The sequence below is a fragment of the Canis lupus genome, chromosome 36, assembly GCF_011100685.1.
Source record: "Canis lupus familiaris isolate Mischka breed German Shepherd chromosome 36, alternate assembly UU_Cfam_GSD_1.0, whole genome shotgun sequence".
Taxonomy (NCBI): domain Eukaryota; kingdom Metazoa; phylum Chordata; class Mammalia; order Carnivora; family Canidae; genus Canis; species Canis lupus.
Genome location: NC_049257.1, coordinates 16,640,637 through 16,665,618, shown reverse-complemented (window position 1 = coordinate 16,665,618; position 24,982 = coordinate 16,640,637). Strand labels below are relative to the sequence as shown.

The 24,982-nt window shown below is 36.1% G+C and overlaps 3 protein-coding genes across 4 annotated transcripts in view; 2 read left to right on the top strand and 1 right to left on the bottom strand.

Moving 5' to 3' along the window:
• SLC25A12 (solute carrier family 25 member 12) overlaps nucleotides 1–24,982 on the top strand; it is a 207,090-nt gene that overhangs the window by 37,757 nt on the left and 144,351 nt on the right. The window lies entirely within an intron of this gene.
• HAT1 (histone acetyltransferase 1) overlaps nucleotides 1–24,982 on the bottom strand; it is a 69,174-nt gene that overhangs the window by 24,928 nt on the left and 19,264 nt on the right. For both annotated transcript variants that reach the window (XM_038584845.1, XM_038584844.1), the window contains exons 3-8: nucleotides 23,078–23,153; nucleotides 16,946–17,066; nucleotides 3,990–4,169; nucleotides 3,598–3,719; nucleotides 2,993–3,097; nucleotides 2,563–2,669 (exon numbers count right to left, since the gene is read on the bottom strand). In XM_038584845.1, the coding sequence (XP_038440773.1) occupies nucleotides 2,563–2,669; nucleotides 2,993–3,097; nucleotides 3,598–3,719; nucleotides 3,990–4,169; nucleotides 16,946–17,066; nucleotides 23,078–23,153 (711 nt within the window). The remainder of the gene's footprint in view (nucleotides 1–2,562; nucleotides 2,670–2,992; nucleotides 3,098–3,597; nucleotides 3,720–3,989; nucleotides 4,170–16,945; nucleotides 17,067–23,077; nucleotides 23,154–24,982) is intronic.
• LOC102152240 (general transcription factor IIF subunit 2-like) lies at nucleotides 19,656–20,471 on the top strand. The gene has a single exon (XM_038584846.1). The coding sequence runs from the start codon at nucleotides 19,692–19,694 to the stop codon at nucleotides 20,427–20,429; it is 738 nt and encodes a 245-aa protein (XP_038440774.1). The 5' UTR covers nucleotides 19,656–19,691; the 3' UTR covers nucleotides 20,430–20,471.

Below are 24,982 nucleotides of genomic sequence, written 5' to 3'. Positions count from 1 at the left end.
TGCCTTTGGCTCAGGACGTGATCCCAGGATCTGGGATCAAGTCCCAAATCGGGCTCTCTGCGAGGAGCCTGCTTCTCCCTCTGCCTTGTTTCTGCCTCTCTCTGTGTGTCTCTCATGAATAAATAAATAAAATCTTTTTAAAAAAATCATATGAAAAAAATCATATGAAATGAGATAGCACAAACCACCTAAGTATAAAAACTTATATTTAAAAAAATAAATAAATAAATAAAAAAAAATAAAAACTTATATTTTAAAATATTCTATTCTAATACTATAAGAGACTTTTTTTTGTAAGAGACCTTTAAAGGACAGTTATAAATAGCACTTAATACACTTAATACACTACTAATAGATTAGTAATATTGGTATATATTCCAGCCTAAGATCAATTTCTACTGCCAAATGCAATTCTCTTCATACTTCTAGAGGAAACAAATCACTGATTCAATTTTTATAAGGTCTTACAACTGAGATATATTCAAATGCTTTATATCTTAAGATAGTGACATCCTATTCAGCAAGATGTACATGATATAAAAAAATGTCTTCCAGTATTTTACTTTAAAATTAAGTGCTAAAAAAAGAAAGCGGGAGACAATTATATTACAAACACTTATCTATCCTGTAACATAGGACCATCAATGTTACCTTTTAATTATTACTGTATCTGGCTGTCTGTTAAGTATGCAAAGGCCATCTCAATATGAAAAATATTCAGGATTGCAAAGGGAGATCCAGAGCCTCCTAAAGATCCACAAAGTGAAAAATATATACACAAAATAATGGAGAAACAGGCAAAAAGTGGAAAATTCTGTTATTTTCTTTGTTAAAAAAGACTGGATATGGAAATCTAAAAGAATTATTTTCATGAAAACAGCTGATAAGGCATTTTTAGTAATTTGTAATGTTGAGAAATGTTAACATTCAAAATAAAAGCTGATATCTAGTTTTCAAATTCAGAAGTCCTTTAGCATGTTTAGCCTTTTCTCTTTGGAGACTTCAGTTTGCAGTGAATAAAGGCTACCACTATTGATGACTCTTCACTGAGATTTAAGAAATAAAATTCTTTATCTGCTAATTGGTGCTAAGTATCAAGGACTTTATTGGTTAAGAGTAGACAGAAGAAAATGGTTAAGAGGCTTCACAGAAACAACTCCTGCTGGCACATTACCCACTAGAGAAGACAAAGACTACTTATGTGAACTCTAAGACTCCAGATTAAAATCACCAAAAAAGTCCCTTCGTGTAGCACCAAGTCCAAGCTCTATAAAGTAAACAGAAGCTAAACAATTTCTAGCTTAAAAATAAGTATCATTTTTTATTATGTTTCTGTAATTTTTCATTTAAGCTAGTAAAGGTGTCACTTAAACAATTTGTAACTTTTGATATAAACCAACTTAAGCAATTACTTATCTCCCAACCAGTACTTTTTTGGTGTCTTTAAACAAAGTGGGGAAACAATATTCCAAAACAGCATTTTTCAAGCAAATTTTAGTGTGTGTTAAGTATTGCAGTTTTAAAAACAAAAATGGGGATCCCTGGGTGGTGCAGCGGTTTAGCGCCTGCCTTTGGCCCAGGGCGCGATCCTGGAGACCCGGGATCGAATCCCACATTGGGCTCCCAGTGCATGGAGCCTGCTTCTCCCTCTGCCTATGTCTCTGCCTCTCTCTCTCTCTGTGTGACTATTATAAATAAATAAAAATAAAAAAAAAATAAAAATAAAAAAATAAAAAAATAAAAACAAAAATGTACTCAAACTGTTATGAATTAATAAAATGCAGTATCTAATTTGGATGTGAATATCTGGTATAATATTTTTCATGAAAAAAAGTGACTTTCAGTTTAATCAGCAACTTTCTGAGTTAACAAACTTGAAACAGTGTTACTCAGGAGAAAGAAAAAAATGACAACACAAATGTTCCTTGGGGCACTTTGTTTTGTGGCAGCTCACAAGTTTACATACTATCATCTCTAACTCCATCTAATGATGACTTTAAAGAGGAGAGTCTCGCTCCTTCTCCTAAGCATCCTATTCATATTATTTCTCAGCTAATTCGTAATCAAAGATGTTTCTAAAACAAAGAGGCCTGCATCTTATAAACTACTGTTGTGAAGGCATGCATTTTAGGAATAAAAAATACATGCCTTAAGAAATGTGTATTCTATTCAGGCATTATTTATTTGCCTTGGTTTTTCTCTCTCAGTAAAGTTTAGAATATTACTCCTCTACATGAAAATTAGAGCAGGGTCTCTGAGCAATGCAATGGTTGGCCAACGAAGTCACACCACACTTATAAAGTACATATGCCTGACCACGATTTCTCAATATATATTCAATTCATTATCTTCAATTTGTTCAATCCATAAAGCACTTCTTACTTGGATATACAATCTGATCCTACCAAAGGCTTATAACTTAAAATATTAACCATAAGCCATCTTTACATAGGTCCAAAAAGACCTCAAGAGAATGGTGCTATTTTATTTAAAACAGAATAGTTACTTCTGTCAAAAACAATATAAGAAGAGATTCTTTAGAAAGGCCCTTCCAGTACATACCTGTAATATCAAGAACAGAAGGAGATGCAATGTAGTACCTATGAACTGTTTCAAGAAGTTGAGCACCATGACCTTGACCTTGAAATGGAGTCAGTATCAGCATCTGACTACAGTAAAGAAATGATTTTAAAATTAAAATATCACAACATGATCCGTTTAAAAATTGCAAATCACTATAGTATTAAGAAGATTTTAAAGGTAGGTTTTTTTTTTTCAGTCGACCTTCAAGACATCCAAAAATTATCGAGATACTCAAAATTGGTTTAATCTTCCACAGTTTCAAAGGGAACAATGAAATAAATCACTACATAGCCAATGAATAATGGTGATTTTTTTTAAACAAATCAACACTATTATAACAAGTATTGGAAACTTCAGCAGTTCCTTCTTCTGAAATAAAAGACAAGGCACGTGTTATACCGCCAATTACCTTACACGTGGCCGGGTTTTGTCTGGGTACACATAGTAATTATAGACTGTCATGTAGCCTACGGTCGCAAAGAGCGTAGCTCCATCCTTATTATACTTCTCAAATCTGCAGATAAAACAGAAAGCCAAGCAGGTCAATTACAGTCGCGCTCCCATGCAGTGTCCATTTTCTTTTCCATTCTCTGACTGAATTTTCAGTGTCAGCAAGCTACTCTGTGAGGGCCCAATGGGTACACCTGCTATGTTCTGAATGTACAATTCACTTAATTGGTGTGCAGCAACTTGGATAAATCAGACCTCTTTACATCACTTCAGTGCACTTGCCTATTATAAAGATGAATAGGTGGCAAGTAAAAGAAAACACAGGCAAAGCTCATTTTACTGTTTAAGCCTACATTCAGGGCCCTAACGGACAACAGCATTTAATTCAGCTCTATTCTCAAGGTCTCCGAAAGCATAATGAAGGAAAACTCAAGCCTCATAAACAATAGTTTTTCTTTCCTGGGAAAAATATCATTATACTGTCCCAATAATTGGGCCGCCACAATTAAAATGCTGGCTTTGTGGAGGTAATAAGGTCTACTGTTGCTTTAGAACTGTACTTACACTAGAAAGTAGTGCCATCTTTCATCATCCACGTCAATAAAGCTAGCAGTTTCAATAAACCACATCAAAAAGGTCTGAAGCCTTTCATGATATTCTCGAAAGCCTCTACATGTCATGTCAGCCTAGGGAAAAAGCCAAGAAAAGTCAGGTGAAACTCATCACAGAGGTAAGTGAAAGTCTGTAGAACACAAAACTGTCCTGTGGGAAAATGTTTAGAAGTTTCAGATTAAGATGTGTACACAGACACACATACAAAATAGATCTTTGTTTTTAATGCTGACAGAAACTTGTTTCCTGAAGCTAGAAATGAGTCACTGAAAATAACAAAACAGCATACAGATTTCAGGCAAATGGAGCACTTTAACCCAAGAAATATTTAGATTTATCTTTACCTTGTATATTTGAAAGGTAAAGTTTTCCCCTCCTGTTGGACTGAGAACAGAGTATGTATGGAGTAAGGTTCCAAATGGCTTGAAATCAACTTCTTTTTCCAGCAAAGAGAGAAAATCATTTGTGTTTGTACAAAATCCAGGTGGGATGATTTGTCTAATTTTGCCCTCAACATCATCTGCCTAAGGGATAGAGGTTAAAAGACATAAGAAAAAATTAATAACAAATTTGACTTTTGGTTGAATATGCTTAGTTTCTTTGAAATGGACAAAACTCACCAAAAAAACAAAACTGCAGTTTACAGTTAAAGTAGTAAACATGTGGTGGACTGGGAAAGGATGAGGTCCGTGTACACAAGAGACTACCACCCAGCTTGGAGATGAGCATGAATATGACACACAAATAAAACAGAAGATGCAGGTAGCTGGCAATCAAGTACAAGAATGAGGGCAATGCTACTGAAATTTCTAACATCGGATAGAAAATGCTGACTATATCCCTTGGGGACAATTTGAACTGGCCCAAACAAAAGGCTGCTTATTATTTTATGTGTGTCAAGGAAACCATATTATCCAAGACACGAAAAGATCACAGCAGTAGTAAGGTGAGGCTGCAGTCTGACTAAACGAAGAGCAAACTCACAATGAACAAGTGGACAGGTCATAACTCCTTCATATACTAAACTCAGTATTAAAAGGACAATTTAAAAGATATACCCACTTAGGACATACATAATTTATATGAATGGATATATTATCCACTCATCCCTATAATGTGACACAATTTTTATAGACTTGGATTTGTGACAGTAAAAAGAGACAAGCCTGGACAACAAAATTAAACTCAGAGACTAAAATTACCCTTGTTAAACAACCTCAATGAATGTTAAAACTATCAGCTGAGCAGACTTCATAATCCCTTTCAAAACCCCAAAAGACCACTTGATTGAATACATTTACTACTTCTCTTTAACCATGAATATTTGATGAAGTCTTACAATAAAGTATTACTGCTTCTCACCAGGCAATAAAACTTAATGAATTGGTCTCAACTTAACAAAACCTTATCCCTCAATACAGTCCCTAAAAGCCTGACATTACATTCAACAAAATGAGCTTGCATTCTATTCAAACTTTTTCCTGAACAATGAGGCCAGGTTTTTACTTAATGGAGTTTGCCGTGAGTTCAGCTGTAATGTTTGTATTGTATCTATTTCCACAAGGACTGACACAAGAACACTTTGTGTTAACTTACTAAGCAGCTCTTTCATACCGTTTACATGCATGATGGGTATTAGTTCTAAACCAAGACCCTTGCTACTTAGCATTCAAAACAGGGAAATTAAGATGCTTAGGACAAAATACACTACAAAAGGCTAATACAACATGCTACTAATTCCTGTCCTTTCAACCATCTTTTAACTAAGTAGAAGCAATGCACCTGCAGATGAATAGCACTTTATTATCATTCAGTTACATTTTAGGATAGAGGAGAACCAAGGATGGAGTTTATCACAAACAAGTTTTATTTTCAATGCTCTGGTACCACCAACATTTATACATAACTTGTTTATAGCTATAAAAAAAGAAGAGCTATTATTTAAAATATAGCTCTTCATTATTTTACCCAACAACTTATTTCTAATATGCATTTATTCACCATCAAGACCAAATAAACTGCATTTGATATTTTTTGTTTAAACTGCTATCTAATGTGAAGAGACTATCTTAAACATATTTTATAGAATATATACAGTTTCAGTAATTACAAGAGGAAACTGTAATAAGGAATGACTTTAATGGGTCTATAATGTGTGGCAATTAAAATCCAAAGTAGTGATGGATAAAGTAGTATAATTTTAGTTCAAGTTAAAAAAAGTCAAGAAATGCTCCTTCTAAATAATGGGGTTTATAATCTATCAGTTTAAAAGAAAACACTTCAAAGCACTTATAGTGTATTTGATTTTAACTTTTAAAAACTTTCCTATATCCTGTCTTCTCAACAAGGCGTTGCAAACTATGATTAAATAACTTCACATATCTTGCATCAAATGTACTTCAAAGATTTCTTAGAAAATCTAGTTTCAAGTAGCAATTCTAGTGGAAGACAGAACAACCCAAAGGTCTGAGATCAACAAAGTTGAAAGAGAGTTAACTTTCAGCCTTCAGAGGATACCTATTTATTGTAATAAATATCTTCAAATAAATATTTTGCTCTGGGCAAGCTTACACATTAAGAACTTTTACAGGAGAATAAAAGGCTAAGTTTAAAAACAAGGAATCTGTTATATATAATAGGTTAGAGAAAATGTGTATCAGATATATTACATAAAATATAGAACATAAAACCAAATGGCTCTTCAAACCTAGAATTCAGAATCTTGCTTCACTAAAGGAAAAATGTAAGCATTTCTCTATTAAATAGATTGTTTAAAAAAAAATCCTAAACCACTTGTTTTAGAGATCTTTACTCTTCTAATTTAGTTCAGTTAAATATTCATTTTTCATATAAGATTACTGGCCAGAGGGCAGCCCGGGTGGCCCAGCGGTTTAACGCCGCCTTCGGCCCAGGGCCTGATCCTGGAGACCTGGGATTGAGTCCCGCGTCGGGCTCCCTGCATGGAGCCTGCTTCTCCCTCTGCCTGGGTCTCTGCCTCTCTCTCTCTGTCTCTGTCTCATGAATAAATAAAATCTTAAACAAACAAACAAACAAAAAAGGTTACTGGCCAGATAATAAATCATCACTACAGAAAAACATTATTTTAAAAAGAAAGTTTTTATTTTTAAATTTTTTATTCATTTATTTATTTTAGTAGGCTCTAAGCCCAAGATGGGGCTTGAATTCACAACCCCTAGATCAAGAGTTGCATGCTCTGGGTGCCTAGATGGCAAAGTTGGTTGAGCCTCTGATTCTTGGTTTCAGCTCAGGTTGTCATCTCAGGGTCATGGGATCAAGCCCCAGGACAGGCTCCAGGCTTACTCAGCATGGAGTCTGCTTGAGTTTCTCTCTTCCTCTGCCCCTTTCCCTGACTCTCCTGCAAGTGTGTGCACATACTCTACCTCTCTAAAAAAAAAAGTCACATGCTCCAGTGACTGAGCCAGCCAGGCACCCCCATCTCATCTTTATTAAATTCAATGTTGAGCCAAACATTAACTGAAATCTTTTAGTTCCAATGCTTGTGGCTAAGTTCAGATTCTATTTCTGAAGATCACTGAAAAATTCCCTACCTTCAGGATATTATTTTAAACTTCAATTAAAATTATGGAAAAATAGGGACACCTGGGTGGCTCAGTGGTTGAGCATCTGTCTTTGGCTCAGGTCATGATCCCTGGGGTCCTGGGATCAAGTCCCACACTGGGCTCCCCGTGGGAAGCCTGCTTCTCCCTCTGCCTATGTCTCTGCCTCTCTCTCTCTCTCTCTCTCTCTCTAAACACATAAATAAATTAATTAATTAAATAAATAAATAAATAAATAAATAAATCTTAAAAAAAAAAGTGGTGCCTGGGTGGTTCAGTTGGTTGAGCATTTGATTCTTGATCTCAGCTCAGGTCTTGATCTCAGTGTCATGAGTTCAAGACCTGCACTGGGCTCCACGCTGGGCATGGAGCCTAATTAAAAAACAAAACAAAACACTGCGTTAAAAAAAGATAAGAAATTAAGCTGAATAGATCAAGAATCCAGAAAGCTACCTGATCTACTTAATAAAAATGTTTTCCAAACATTTAGCAATAGCTTTTTTAAAAATAAGTATAAAACATAACTGTTCTATTTAGTTCTTAGAGGAGTCATGAAGAAATGTTTTAGATTGTATACTCTCTTGCTATGGTCATTTCAACTTCTAATGTTCTATATACTTTGTTACACATGTGATATTCCCATAAAGCAATTTTTGCTTCTCCTCCTTACTACAGAAAGCAATGTGCCTAAGAATACCTGGTAGACTGCTATGATATAAATATGTTTACACTTTATTTATATTTATACACATTTGAAAACCAAATTACATCTTTAGTATCTTTTCCTAAATAGCACCATTTGTGTAAATTTGTCTATAGTGAGTTATTTTTGAAATAATGATTTAAAAAGGCACATTAAGTAGGTGGTCCTTTACGTGGCTAAAGTGGCAGACTTAATTAACATTGACTTTTTTTTTAAAAGATTTTATTTATTTATTCATGAAATATACAAGAGAGAAAGGCAGAGACATAGGCAGAGGGAGAAGCAGGCTCCGGGCAGGGAGCCTGATGTGGGACTCAATCTTCAGACTGCGGGATCAAGCCCTGAGCCAAGGGCAGGTGCTCAACCACTGAGCCACCCAGGCATCCCAACATTGACTAGAATTCTAAGATTACCTAAAATATGCTACAAAAACAAGCCAAGAAATTTCCATACCTATTTAATTTGCTCAATCTTACATTATCTGACAATATTTAAGCTGTGGAAATTTGAGTACTGTTAGAGAATTAACAGTGTGAACTTTTTCACTACTGGTAAAACAAAGGTAGTATCCTATGATTTATACCGCATTAGTATTTTGCTACCTAAACTTATATATTAAATTCTAAGACAGAAATCTCAACATATAATTTTAAAGCTTTTCATATATTTTATAAAAAGCATTACTCACGAAAACCAGTCACAATTATAAAAAAATGTATAGTGAAATATTAGTCTACCAAAGATTATTTTTCATTTCCTCAAGATTAAATATTTTTAAATACCCAAGGTTTTTCTATAAGAATGCTAAAGAATCCAGAAAATTTTAAAAATAGCTCTCATCTACTCTCAAATTCAATCCATATTAGTGGGAGACAAGGATAAAAGAGATGATTGAAGTTCACAGATAATACAAACTGTACCCATGTATTTCAACTTCCTCTACCAAAGCTTTTCCAAGAAATGTTAGCAATTAGCAAGACAGAACAATCTTAGTTATACACTCTTACAATAAAAGGCAATGAAATTACCTTAAGAGAAAGCAGGAGGCTCTGAAAAGTGTAAGGTGAAAGAAAATGAAGACAACACAAATAAATGGAAAGATATACTGTGCTCATGGGTTAGAAGAATTAATATTATCAAAATGTTCATAATACTCAAAGCAATCTACAGATTTAATGCACCTTTCATCAAAATACCAACAGCATTTCTCACAGAACTAGAATTAAGGATCCTAAAATTTGTATGGAACCACAAAGAATCCTGAATAGCCAAAGCTTCCTGGGAAAGAACAAAAAAGCTGGAGGTATCACACTCCCTGATTTCACACTAGACTACAAAGCTATAGTAATCAAAACAGTATGGTAATGGCACAAAAACAGATACAGAGATCAATGCAACAGAATAGAAAGTCTAGCAATAAACCTATATATATAGGCAATTAATCAACAACAAAGGAGGCAAGAAGTCAACAATAGGGAAGACAGTCTCTCCAATAAATAGCATTGGGAAAACTGGACAGCCACATGCAAAATGAAACCGGACCACTCTCATACACAGTATACAAAAATAATCTAAAATGGATTAAAGACTTGAATGTAACACTTGAAACCATAAAACTCCTAGAAGAAAACACTGGCAATAAGCTCTTTAACACTGGTCTTAGCAATATTTTTTCAGACTAGTCTCCTCAGACTAGTTGCTCCTCAGGCAAGGGCAACAAAAGCTAAAATAAATAAATGGGGTATCACATCATACTAATAGTGGAGAAAAGTGGAGAACCCTCATACACTGGCAATGTAATTGGTGCAGCCACTATGGAAAATAGTATGAAGGTTCTTCAAAAACTTAAAGACAGAACTACCATACAATCCAGCAATTCCACTTCTGGATATTTATCGAAAGAAAATGAAAATACCAATTTGAAGAGATATAAGCATGCCTGTGTTCACTGCAGCATTATTTAGAATAGGTAAGATCTGGAAGCAACCAAAGTGTCCATCATAGATGAATGGATAAAGAGTGATATATGTAAATACCATATATACATACACACAATGGAATATTAGTCATAAAGAAAATGAAATCTTGCCATTTACCACAACACAGATGAACCTACAGGGTATTATGCTATGTGAAATCTAAAAAACCAAACAGAAACATCCACAGATACAGGTAACTGTTGGTTACTGTACAGGGCAATGGGGGGTGGGAGTTGAGGGGGTGGGCAAAATAGGTGAAAGGAATTAAGAAGTACAAAATTCCAGTTATAAAACAGTCATGGGAATATCACACACAGCACAGGGAATGTAGGTAATAATACTGTAATAACTTTGTATGGTGACATATGGTAACAGGACTTGCCATGATTATTTCATAATGTATAAAAACACTAAAAAAACAACAAAAAATGGAATCACTATAATGTATACCTGAAACTAACACATGTCAATTATACTTCAATTAAAGAGAGGTCAGGAGGCATTGATAAAAACAAAGTCAGAAAAAAAAAAAAGTCAGAAACAACCATACAATGAACAAACCATCAGTGTCTGAAAACTCAAGTTTATTGTAGTAAAATTCAGAGTAATTATGTTGTCTTTAAAGACGATAGCTAGTGGAGATGTTTTACAACATCTTAATTGTGTCTAAAAACTTTTACATGCAACTGGAGAGCTCAGCTTGGAAAAGAAAAACAGATGATGAAAGATTAATGTAATGGCAAAATTCTAATAAGCAAATTAACTTCTAAGCTGATGTGCTGTGGTTTCTGACCACCTAAAAAAAGAGTGTATTTTTTAATACACAAAAATAATACTACATAGTATAGTCTGTGAAAACTCCAATATGATATGTAATAGTCCCAAACATAACACATATAAATCAAAAATCTTGATTTTTTTCCCAATTTAGACCTTCTTCTCTAATCTTCCCTATCTCAGTTAATAGTACTATTAAGCTTAAGCAATAGGATCCTCCTTCTTTCTTTTTTCTGTATCACTGTATTTAATTAAAAAGTAAATCCTACTGGTTCCACCTTCAAACTACCTACAACATTGCAATGTTCTGGTCTCCCTGCAGTGTGTTCTCTCCAGAGCAACCAAAAGAATCTTTTAAAAACATAAGTCTGGCAGCCTGGGTGGCTCAGAGGTTTAGCGCTGCCTTCAGCCCAGGGCCTGATCCTGGAGACCCAGGATGGAGTCCCAAGTCGGGCTCTCTGCATGGAGCCTGCTTCTCCCTCTGCCTCTCTGTCTCTGCCTCTTTCTCTGTGTGTGTCTCTCATGAATAAATAAAATCTTTAAAAAATAATTTAAAAAATTTTTAAAAAGGGCAGCCCCGGTGGCGCAGAGGTTTAGCGCCGCCTGCAGCCCAGGGCGTGATCCTGGAGACCCTGGATCGAGTCTCACGTCAGGCTCTCTGCGTGGAGCCTGCTTCTCCCTCTGCCTGTATCTCTGCCTCTCTCTCTGTGTGTGTCTCTATGAATAAATAAATCAAATCTTTAAAAAATAAAAAAATAAATAAATAATTAAAAAATTAAAAATTAAAAAAAACATGAGTCATATCATATGAACCTTACCAACTTAAAATCTCTAAAAGCTATCAGCTATTCTTATCCGACAAAATATAGTTTTGCCAACCCCGTCAACCATCTCATATCCTTCTCTCCATTATCACAATCATTTAACAACAGTGGTATTTCTGAGTATTCTTATTTCAGGGTTTTTGTTACTAGGCTCTTCCCTCAGGTTATTACATTATTACATTGACTCCTCTTCATTCAGGAACCAACAAAATGTTTCTTCATAACACTATTTACTATTTGTTTATTGACTGTTTGTCCTAGCTAGAATATAAGCTCCATGAGACAAATGATTTTGTTTTGTTGCACTCTTTCCCTGGCATCAAGACCACAGACTGTGGAATGAACATTTTTTTAAATTTAAATTTTATTTTTAAAAAAATTATTCATGAGAGACACAGAAAGAGAGACAAGAGACACAGGCGGAGGGAGAAGCAGGCTCCCCACGAGGAGCCCAATATGGGACTCGGTCCTGAATCCTGGAATCACGACCTGAGCTGAAGGCAGATGCTCAACTGCTCAGCCACCCAGGCATCCCTGAACATTCTCAATGCAAGTTGACATAGAAAAGGCAAACCTGGGATCCCTGGGTGGCTCAGCGGTTTAGCGCCTGCCTTTGACGCAAGGGCATGATCCTGGAGACCTGGCATGGAGTCCCACATCAGGCTCCCTGCATGGAGCCTGTTTCTCCCTCTGCCTGTGTCTCTGTACCCTCTGTCTCTGTCTCTCTCATGAATAAATAAAATCTTAAAAAAAAAAAAAAAAAGGTAAACTCATTCCCCCAACATCCACTACCCTTTCTTTTTTTATAAGGAGAAAAAAAAGTCTTTGCCTGAACATGTAATTTAAATAAATGATCTTCGACCATGGAACAAATAATCCTACAAGAAGACATTATAAAAGATTGATTCCTTACTCCTAACACAGTACTTCTAAATGGAAAAATCTGGTTTTCAAGAATGGAACAATTAGAAGTCAATGCAAATACATAGCTATTTTCACTGCAAATAGTATTTGAAAGATTTACCAATAACTAAGTCAATAGTGCCTTTGGAAGAAATCAATTCAGCACTACCAGCTGGAACTTCTATTAAAAAAAAAAAAGAAAAAAAAAAAAAAGACACCAAAACCTTCAAACAGTGAATTCTGTACAACATAAGGAAAACTACTACCTGCATTTTTAGTAAGAGTATCTAGGTGGGCTTAAGAAGTTAAAAATCTCTTAAAAAAAAAAAAAAAAAAAGGGGATCCCTGGGTGGCGCAGCGGTTTGGCGCCTGCCTTTGGCCCAGGGCGCGATCCTGGAGACCCGGGATCGAATCCCACATCGGGCTCCCTGCATGGAGCCTGCTTCTCCCTCTGCCTATGTCTCTGCCTCTCTCTCTCTCTCTGTGTGACTATCATGAATAAATAAATAAAATCTTAAAAAAAAAAAAAAAAAAAAAGAAGTTAAAAATCTGGGATCCCTGGGTGGCGCAGCGGTTTGGCGCCTGCCTTTGGCCCAGGGCGCGATCCTGGAGACCCGGGATCGAATCCCACATCGGGCTCCCAGTGCATGGAGCCTGCTTCTCCCTCTGCCTGTGTCTCTGCCTCTCTCTCTCTCACTGTGTGCCTATCATAAATAAATAAAAAAAAAAAATTAAAAAAAAAAAAGAAGTTAAAAATCTAATAAGAAACATATACTTAGGGAAAAATTCCACTTTAGTAAGTCTCTCTTACATGCTAGTTTGTCTAACATTGTGTGAATTTGGGCAAGTCCTTTACATGAGACAAATTTTTTTTTAATTAAACAATAAAATAACTCAAATCAACCAGTCTCAAGTCATGAGGTTTTAGTAAAAAAAAGATGGGCCATGAGGTAGGCAAAAGATTTGTCAGAAGTTTAAAGTCAGTTTAAAGTCTTAAAAAAGTTGGTTTAATTGTTAATGTGTTAGGAACTGCTACTCGTACACGAGGAAGTTATGATATCCAATATGCAGTAATACAGAAGATCTTTGCCCAGTTATATAGCACAGTATTATCAATATAACAGATCTGATAAAACTTCCTAGATTTTCAAGTCCAAATAACAAGATATTTTACTCTAAGAATGCAATTTCTAATTTTATAAATGTGATTCAGTGACAAAAATGACATTTCATTAAAAAAAAAACAAAACTGATGTAATTCTTCTTTTTTTAAACTGATGTAATTCTTTTTTTAAAAAATATTTTATTTATTCATGAGAGACACAGAGACAGAGCAACTCCACAGGTACATGTCTGAGGCAGAGACACAGGGAGAGGGAGAAGCAGGCTCCATGCAGGGAGCCCGACGCGGGACTCGATCCCAGGTCTCCAGGATCACACCCTGGGCTGAAGGTGGTGCCAAACCACTAAGCCACCCGGGCTGCCCTAAATTGATGTAATTCTTGATGAAAAGTTTCAATGCCTTGAAGGGAGGTAGGTAGGGGGAGGAGTTAAAATAGGTGATGGGGACCAAGGAGTACACTTGCTTTGATGAGTACTGGTGGTATACACCTGAAACTAATATTACACTGTACATTAACTAACCAGAAGTTAAATAAAACCTTTAAAATTTTTTTCAATGCTTTTCAACTGGAATGCCCAGAAATAAAACAACTCTAAAACATATAATTTTCTTAAGGTACCTCAGGGATTCATGTCCCTCTCAAATATGCAAAATACATTCATCCCATCCCAACAACCCCAAAAGTTTCAACCACTCCATTATCAACTCAAGTCCAAAATGTCATTTTCTAAGTTATTTCTAAGTTAACAGACTCTGGTTATGATAAATCCTGGGGCAAAATTCATTTCCACCTGTGAAACTAGAAAACAAGTTACCACTTCTAAAATACAGTAGTGGGACAGGCATAGGGTAAGTTACGGAGTTTCCCATTCCAAAGGGGAGAAAATGCTAGAAAGAAAAGAGCCACTGGTACTGAGCATTTTTAAAATCCAGAACGTCATAAATTTCATTAGGTTTCAAGGCCTGGCAATACTGTGACCTGCAGCTCTATCTTCTGGGCCATTATTCCTTTTTCTTGAAGGGAAGCACATGTTTGCAGCTGAGTAGTGCTATCAGCCTGTTTCCTACTTATAGAATTTATTAAAAAGATTTATTTATTTACTCATTCATTCATTCATTCATGAGAGACACAAAGAGAGAGCACCAGAGACATAGGCAGAGAGAGATAGAGAAGCAGGCTCCATGCAGGGAGCCAGAAGTGGGACTCAATCCCGAGACTTCAGGATCACACCCTGGGCCGAAGGCAGACGTTCAACTGCTGAGCCTCCCAGGGGACCCTAGAATTTTGGAAGTTCATTAGCCTTTCCTCAATCTGTCAGTCCAAACTGGCAGCGCTTCTGCTTGATATAACATTCTCAAAACCCTTCTAGGTCACCTGTGTCTGCTATAAGGGTTCATGCCATTAGATAAGATAGTCCTACAAAGGATATGATCTCTATTCAAACTCTACTCCTAGTTTTTGCTGAGATTATGGAAGAGATCCATGAGTCATGTATGTAATCTCTTCAGCAAGAGCAAAAGATTATCTAGCTATACTCCTGGCTTTCTCTCCAAAGCATACTTTCCTGACCATGAATCTCCTAATTTCATGTCTTCTGAAGTTGCATAGACTGAGAATCTTCCAAATCATCAAGTCCTGAGTCTTCTTTGCTTTACAATTCTTCCCACAATTTCTCCCTTTCCTCTCACATTTACTATAAGCCACAAGAAACCAAGCCACAACTTCAATATATTGTTTGGAAATCTCCTCAACTAAATATCCAAGTTTATGGCTTACAAGTTCTTCTTTCTATATAAATGTAGGACACAATTCAGCTATGCTTTCTGGCACTAAATAACAAATATTTCCTTTCCTTCATTTTCTAATAATATATTCATTTCCCTCTGACTCAACAGAGGTGATCTTCAAAACTATTTCTACCAACATACTATTTATAATAATACATTATTCTCTAAGATGATACAGGCTTTTTCTCCCATGCTCCTAACTTTATTCTGAGCCCTCACCAGCAGTGCCTTTAAAGTCTGTATTTCAGGGACACCTGGGTGGCTCAGTGGTTGAGTGTCTGCCTTTGGCTCAGGGTGTGATCCCAGGGTTCGGGGATCAGGTTACACATCAGGCTCCCCTCGAGCCTGCTTCTCCCTCTGGCTATGTCTCTGCCTCTCTCTGTGTCTCTCATGAATAAATAAATAAAATGTTAAAAAAAAAGTCCATATTTCTACCAACAGTTTATTCAAGGAAGTCTATGCTTTTTCTATCATGTACCTCAAAATTCTTCTAGTTTCTACCCATCACTCATTTCCAAAGACATTTCTAAAGTTTCATTTGTGACAGTAGTACCCCACCCCCTGGTATGAAAATCTGTATTAGTTTCTATGGCTGCTGTAACAAACTACCACAAACTTGCAAGCTTAAACCCACAGAAACTAATTCTCTCACAGCCTAGAGGCAAAGTCTAAAATCAGTAACACTGAGCTAAAATCAGTGTTGACAGGGTCACACTCTCTCCAGAGGAGAATCTATTCCTTGCTTCTTCTAATTCTGGTGGCTACCAACATTCCTTGGCTTGTGGTCACATCACTTTGCCTTGGCTTCTTGAGGGGCCATATTCGGCCTGTCCCAGATGCATACTTTTAATGCCTCTCCTTGCCTTCATCCTATTTTGGTTCATTTGTTTCAAATAGTTTTGTCATCAGCTTAACTGTCCATATTCTTAAGAAAGTGTGGGATCAGAAATGCAGCCAGAGAAATTTAAATAGGCAAATCCTATGTGAAGAAAAAGTAGGAAATTTAGCTATTGCCCTCTATCTTATTTAACTTCTGGAAAATTAAGTAATTTTCATGTTTCAAAAGTTGATAAACAAAATACCACTCTGATCATAAAAGTAAAGGTTTTTCAGAGAAGGTCCACTCAAGAATCAGGCTAAGGATCATGATCAAAGGTTAACTGTAGTGACAGGCAGACAATCACCTCCATAACTAAAGGAAAATATGTGGTTTTAAAGCTATAAGCTTTAAAGCTTTATAACAGATACTCTCCTCTCTCAAGCCTTTAAATTTTTTTTTAATTTATTTTTTATTGGTGTTCAATTTACTAACATACAGAATAACACCCAGTGCCCGTCACCCATTCACTCCCACCCCCCGCCCTCCTCCCCTTCTACCACCCCTAGTTCGTTTCCCAGAGTTAGCAGTCTTTCCGTTCTGTCTCCCTTTCTGATATTTCCCACACATTTCTTCTCCCTTCCCTTATATTCCCTTTCACTATTATTTATATTCCCCAAATGAATGAGAACATATAATGTTTGTCCTTCTCCGACTGACTTACTTCACTCAGCGCCTTTAAATTTTAAAACCAGTTTTATACTCCTATGGAAAACAGAGTTAAAGATAAATATATTTTTGTTCTTACCTCTACACAGTCAAAATTCTCATCAACTTTAGATGCATATTCAACACGGAACATTGTTGACAAGCTACCGGCAATATAGTATAACAGGATCTTCAGACCCTTGTAACCAAAAGCAGTTTCACTGAAAAGGAAAAAAATATTAATCTGAGACCCCAGAAAGACTCTCTGCAAAGTCATTACAAAGTATTGGCTCTACATATAAACAAGTTTAACTTTACTGGTAGTTTCAAGATTTTAAACCATACCTATTTTAAAAAGAAACAAATATTTATAATGAAACGGTGCCTCAGTTTTCCTCATTTAAAACTAAGAGAGGGACACTAGGCTGGCTTAGTTGGTAGAGCATACAACTCTTAATCTCAGGGTTGTGAGTTTGAGCCTCACCTTGATGGAGAGATTACATAAAAATAAAATCTTTAAAAAATAAATAAATAAAATAAAATAAAATAAAATAAAATAAAATAAAATAAAAATAAACGAGAATAATTGCATCTACTTCAGGGATGTTGTTCAGGTTAAATGAGCAAGTGTAAACTACTTATAACGTTGACCAACACATTATACAAGTATATAATAAATGTAATATATCACTGATCCTGCTGGTGCTGCTGCTATTACTAGTACCAGAAGGCATTTCAAATCAGACACAAGTGGTATTAAATTGATACCTCACTAGGCAAGCAGCTAAGATGTAGCTTTGGCCCCCTCTTTCCTCAGTTTACTACTTGCTTCCATCAATCAACATCCAGAGGTGCTGAAAGTGGTGAAAGCATATGTCTAATTACACCACCCTATGAACTCAGAAAGCAGATCTGGAGCTGCTGTTATTTTTCCAGCCCTGCTCCCTGCAATCCACCTATGCCTTGATATTCTCTTCTCTGGCTTAAAAAGAGTCTTCCAAAATGTGAATCTAAAATATCCAGAATAGGTAAAATTAGAGAGACAGAAAACAAATTAGTGATTGCTAGGGCTGGGGAGAGTAAGGGAAGAAAAAGACAATGACTGCTAACTGGTTATGGGAATTTTGGTAGGAATGACAAAATATTCTACAATTTATTGTGATGACTATAGAACACAACATACTAAAAAATCATTGAATTGTATACTTTATATAGATGAATTGTAAATTACATCTCAATAAAGTTTATTTTTTTAAGTGAATTCTGAAGAAGAGTGCCTGAAAGAAGCAGTGTCATTTTCAGATTTCTGTTTAGTCTTCCAAAATAAAGCATGAGCATTCTATTCCAGGACTCTGAAAGTTATGTGCATAAACAGGAGTAGCAATGATAAGAGGATCAAGACCAATCATATTTGAGTCATAAGATACAGGGATTATCACGATTATGTGACTGTCAACTGTCACTTGTCTACCTTAGAAGAGGCATATGCAAGCATTTTTAATAACATGCAAAATAGAATAAATGTACAAAATACCATTAAGAAGCATTATCTGTAAGACTAGATTGTATGCACCAAAGAAAGATTTTAAATAGCAGTGAGGAAGGGAATAAAATAGTTCCTTAAAGATAGAAATCCCAAAAGAAAACATTCTTATCTTTACAATAAAATAAAACCCATTTGAAATACAAAAGGCTCAGGATGCCTGGGTGGCTCAGTGGTTGAGCATCTGCCTTCGGCTCAGGGCACGATCCCAGGGTTCTGGGATCAAATTCTGTATCAGGGTCACCGCAGGGAGTCTCCTTCTCCTTCTGCCTATGTCTCTGCCTCTCTCTCTGTCTCTCATGAATAAATAAAATCTTTAAAAAAACAAATAAGAAAGGCTCAATTTTGCTATGAATCAATATATAATAAAATATAATTATTAATATTTAAAAGTACATAAAATGCCCGATCTGGTACATTAATACTGAAAAATTCTGAGGAAATTTGTTCCATGAAGAGACATCTGTCAATTTCAGAACACGTTAGGGGCACCTGGTGGCTCAGTGAGTTAAGTGTCTGCCTTCCGCTCGGGTCATGATCCCGGGGTCCTGGGATCGAGTCCCATGTCAGGCTCCCTGCTCAGCAGAGCCTGCTTCTCCCTCTGCCTGCCCCCCAGTTCCCCTCCCATGCTCTCACTTTCTCTAATAAATAAATCTTTAAAAAAAAAATTTCAAAACACATTAAATAAATACGTGAACAATGCTGAAATAACATGTAGGTAAAATAGCCACAAAGGGCAATATATTAAATGTCAACTATGTCAAAATATCTTTTCCTACTACAACAAAGCAGGATTCCTTGGGAAAATGGCTGACTGCAGAACTAGTAGAAAAAGTGTAAGATGAATCTTGAACATATTATTGTATCTGAAAGTAAAGTATCCACAAAATGATGATATATCAAAAGGATTCAAAAACTAGTTTGAAATGGGATAATCTGGGCAGCATAATTAATAACAGATTATGACCCACTGGATTAACAAAAGAATCTTTTAGTCCATTCTGATATAAACAAAGAAATACATAAGGGGAAAAGAGAAGCTCGTCCTTATAGAATCCCAACTAATAAATGTAGGTGTTTCTGACAGAGTTAGAAAATCATTTTATAATCACAGTAAAATATTGATGCAATCAAGAATCACCAATGGGGCGTCTCTCTTTCCGGAGATTCCCTTCGGCTGGGCGGGCGGCTGGGCGGGCGGGCGCCTCCGGCCGCGGCACCTCCTGCTCCGCACTCCCTCGAGCGGTCCAGCCCCAGGGGCCGCTGCTCCGGCCACTCGGCCTTCCCCGGCAGTAGTCGACCCATGGCCAAGCGAGGGGAGCTCGATCTGACCAGCACGAAGCAGAACACCGGAGTGTGGCTGGTGAAGGTTCCTAAATATTTGTCACAACAATGGGCTAAAGACCCTGGAAGAGGTGAAGTTGGGAAACTGCGGATTGCCAAGAATCAAGGAAGGACTGAGGTGTCGTTTACTTTGAATGAAGATCTTGCAAATATTCACGATATTGGTGGAAAACTAGCTTCGGTCAGCACTCCTAGAGAACATCCGTTTGTCTTACAAAGTGTTGGAGGACAGACATTAACAGTCTTTACTGAGAGCTCATCAGATAAACTTTCATTGGAAGGAATTGTGGTACAAAGAGCTGAATGCCGACCTGCTACCAGTGAAAAGTACATGCGATTAAAGAGATTGCAAATAGAAGAATCTTCCAAACCCGTAAGGCTATCACAACAACTGGACAAAGTTGTGACAACCAATTATAAACCTGTTGCTAATCATCAATACAATATTGAATATGAAAGGAAAAAGAAAGAAGATGGAAAACGAGCTCGAGCTGATAAACAACACGTTTTAGACATGCTATTTTCGGCATTTGAGAAACATCAGTATTATAATCTTAAGGACTTGGTGGACATCACAAAGCAGCCTGTGGGGTACCTGAAGGAAATCTTAAAAGAAATTGGTGTTCAGAATGTAAAAGGGACGCACAAAACATGGGAGCTGAAGCCAGAGTATAGACATTATCAAGGAAAAGAGTGATTAAGGAGACTCTAAGCCAGCATGCTAATGGAACAACTAAAGGGTGATGCTAAAGAAACGCCACTGAGACTCAAATACTTGAATACCATCTATTGTAGGGGTAAAATGACTGGAAATTTAATTTCCCTAGGTGAATTTTTTAAACAGTAATTCTTGTAAAGTACTTAAGTTTTTTGAGGAAAAAAAACTTATTTATAGGCTTATATTAAACTAGATTATTCAGAAGGGGGTGAGGAGTTGGGGGTGTTAAGGTTTTTCTTTTTAAATATTAACTTTTAAAATGTAAAATTAGGAAATGTTTTCTAAATGAGGACTCTCTGTCCTTGTTTTATCTCTGAGGATCTGAGGTAATACAAATCTGAAGGGAATGACAAAGCAAGAAAAAAGTCAACTACAGAAAGTCTTACAAGGAATAAAAAGCCAAAGTTCCTTATTCTGATATTGTCAAAGAACAAAGCCATCTTTATTTATTTATTTTTACAGGTGATCATGTTTCATATTCACACCCCTTAATAAAAAAGAGCATTTAAAAAAAAAAATCACCAATGGATTTAAAACTACTGGCTCAAAGTCTGATGGGAAACAGGATCTTTGCAGTCTCAAAGTATCTCCCCATTACTACATAATTACATAATAAAGGAAAAAACCTTACAGTGGAGAATGCTGACAGACACTTCTAAACTAAGTGACCCAAGTTAACAATGGAACAAACTGACATCATGGACTTTCTGATTATGACAAAGAAAAACACATACAACTTTTGTTGTGGTACTACCAAAAAAAAAAAAAAAAGTATGTTTTCTGATTTTATTTTTTAATTTTTGTTAAAGATTTTATTTATTCATGAGAGACACAGAGAGAGAGAGAGAGAGGGGCAGAGACATAGGCAGAGGGAGAAGCAGGCTCCATGCAGAGAGCCCGATATGGGACTCCATCCCGGAACTCCAGGATCACGCCCTGGGCTAAAGGCAGGCACTAAACCACTTGAGTCATCTAGGCATCCCTGTTTTCTGCATTTAATCATGAAGAAACAAACTAATCCAAAATGAAGGTTTTTAAAACCAGCCAAATCCTACAGAAATGCCCATGTCATGAAAACAAAGAAAGGCTGAGGAACTGTTTCAAACAATTAAAAGAGACCAAAAAGGGGACGCCTGGGTGGTTCAGTGGTTGAGCATCTGCCTTCCGCTCTGGGCAAGGTTCTGGAGTTCCGGGATTGAGTCCCTGCACGGAGCCTGCTTCTCCTCCCTCTGCCTCTGTCTCTGCCTCTCTCGGTCTCTTGTGAATAAATAAATCTTTAAAAATAAAATAAAAATTAAAAAAAATAAAAGACACCAAAGAGATATGACAACTAAATGCAAACTGTGACTCTAGATCGGATCCAGAAGGAGGATTATTGTTATAAAAGAAATTACTGGTAACCAATTGGCAAAAATTGAAATGTGGACTATATCTTAGAAAAGAGTGCCATAGCAATGTTAAATTTCCTGAATTTTGATAATTCTATGGTTACTGTCCTTGTTTTTAGGAAATACATACTAAAGAATTTAGAAGTAAGAGATCAAGATATATCTGCAAACTACTTTCAAATGGTTCAACAACAACATACCAATATATTTATATAGGAGAGAATGATTAAAGCAAATAGAACTAAATGTCAACAACTAGTTAATCTAAATAAAGGATATACAGAGTACTATTCTTTTTTTTTTCCTTTAAATCAATTAACATATAGTGTATTATTAGTTTCAGAGGTACAGTTTAGTGATTCATCAGCTGCATATAACAGCCAGTGCTCATTATATCAAGTGCCCATCACAGAGTACTATTCTTGTAACTTTCTGCAAATATGAAGTTTTTTTCAAAATCAAGTTTTAGGGGATCCCTGGGTGGCGCAGCGGTTTGGCGCCTGCCTTTGGCCCAGGGCGCGATCCTGGAGACCCGGGATCGAATCCCACATCGGGCTCCCGGTGCATGGAGCCTGCTTCTCCCTCTGCCTGTGTCTCTGCCTCTCTCTCTCTCTCTCTCTCTCTCTCTGTGACTATCATAAATAAATAAAAAATATATATATAAAATCAAGTTTTAAAAAAATGTAACCAATTATTCTAATAATGTAATGAAGCTATAAAAAATTAAGGAATCATGCTGAATATCCCAAGATGTATCTTTAACATTGCTTTTAAAAATAAATTTCTCTTAATTACTTATTTGTCATAGAAAAACTTAAGCTTTCTAGCTTCCAGAGAGGATATCCTGTACTAAGAGCAGTATAGCAAAGCAGCAAGAAGAAAAAAGTAATAGTTATGTCTATGAGCTTCATAGTCAGATTGCCTGAACCTCAACCTTGGTCATTCACATGTCCTTAAAAGCAACCATTCAATTCCATCAATATGCAACGTAATAAACAATAATACTATCGCAAAAACAGCTGTGAAAATTAAATGAGATAATGCATCTATAGCACTCTGTGATAGGTATTATACAGTAAATTGGTGTCTCAATGTCACAAATGCCATTCTAATATATATTTAAAAATAAATTACACAAAAAAACAGCAAAGAAAATGGTCTGATTTCTAGATCCTAAAAGAAAAAATTGCATTTTTTTTTTTTTTTTTTTGGCGACATTAATTTGGCAAAGTTACTTACTCATCCCCAAAGAGTTGATGGGTATATTCAGGAAAGAAAGTTCTAATGTCATTCTCCAGATCTTCAGGAAAACGAACTGTTTAAAAGAATAAAAATTATAGACATATTAAAGATACTAAATTAAAGATATTAAAGGTGACAGGTATTTCCATTTCAAGAATTTCACTATAACTAGGATACAGCCAACATTTTTTTTACTTAAAATGTACTTTTCCATTATCTGATTTACACTGGATTCTATGAGACAAATGAACAATGAAAAGTAGAATATCACTTGGAGTGCTTCAGCATCAAAACCCACCTGATTCTAAGAATTAGAAAATGACAAAGGCATATGATTTAGTTTTTTTCTTCTATATGTTTAGATGCAATGCAAAAAGAAAACAAAAACAAAGACACTCTGAAATAAGAAAAGCTACAACATCAAAAAAAAAAAAAAAAAAGAACACCATAGAAAACATTCTGAGAACAAGAGTAATCTGAGTTTTGAGGAGCCCTTTATCATTAAATCATTCTTTATCAGTGCAAGATGATATTCATGCTGTTCCCAGGTTTTGGGGTGGGTTGGTTTTGCTATTAAAAGTAATGCTCTTACAAGTATATACAGGATAAATTCCTGGAAGTAGAAACGCTGAGTAAAAGTACTGAATTATTTTTAAAATCACTGCTTAAGTGCCCTCTAAAAATATTTTAACAGTTTATATACCCACTAGCAGCTACTTAAACTCCTTTGCTCCCCATATTCTTGAGAATATTCTGTACTCTCAACTTTAATTTCTACCAATTTAAGATGGAAATGAGTACCCTGTTCTTTTATTTGCATTTATTGCGAGTCCTGACATTATTGGACATTTTCCCAATATAATTTATCTTACGCAGAAAAAAACCTTACTCTCCTCCCCCAAAAATCCTTAAATTGAAGAGTGAAAAGATAAGTTGTAGATGAAAAATTTCTAACACTGTCCTCCTAGAATAGGTCATTCACAGAGTGCCAAAATATCATCCAGGACATTAATGATTTACAGAAGATATCTTTCACTGTAAAAATCTGGCAGTTAGCACCTTTCCAAGTAGTCTAACTTAAAATCACTCATTATAGGATAGAGCAACATTGTACATCTCTTGGTTCAATGCAATATAACATATACAAACAGCATCATCTATGAAACATTTTCTTACCAAAAATGTTTATCCTAGATTTAATCCAGCTTTAAATCTTTCAGTTTACAAGAAGTATAGAGAACAGGGTAACAAGTTAAATATTACCAAAAGAAAACAGACAAATCTAGATTTGTCTATTAATTCTACACAAAAACTTTACTCTTCCAATAACATCAATGATATGGGGGGGAAAGTTCCACATTTGGGGGAAGGATTATTCTGGATTAAAAGAGATTAAAGAAATATCACAGCCAAACATGATGCATGATCCCTGATTAACTTCTGGTTTAAATAACTTTTGGGGGGGATCCCTGGGTGGCTCAGCAGTTTAGCATCTGCCTTTGGCTCACGGAGTGATCCTGGAGTCCTGGGATCGAGTCCTACATCAGGCTCCCTCTGCCTGTGTCTCCGCCTCTCTCAGTCTCTCATGAATTAATAAATAAAATCATAAATATAAATAAATAAATAAATACTACTGAAGACTTTTTTTTAAAGATTTTATTTATTTATTTATGAGAGAGAGAGAGAGGCAGAGACACAGGCAGAGGGAGAAGCAGGCTCCATGCAGGGAGCCCAACACAGGACTCAGGACTCGATCCTGGGACTCCAGGATCACAGCCTGGGCTGAAGGCAGGTGCTAAACCACTGAGCCACCCAGGGATCCCCCAAAAAACTACTGAAAATGTTATTTTTTTTTTAACTGAAGACTTTAAAGGACAATCAAGGGAAACCAGAAAATTACAA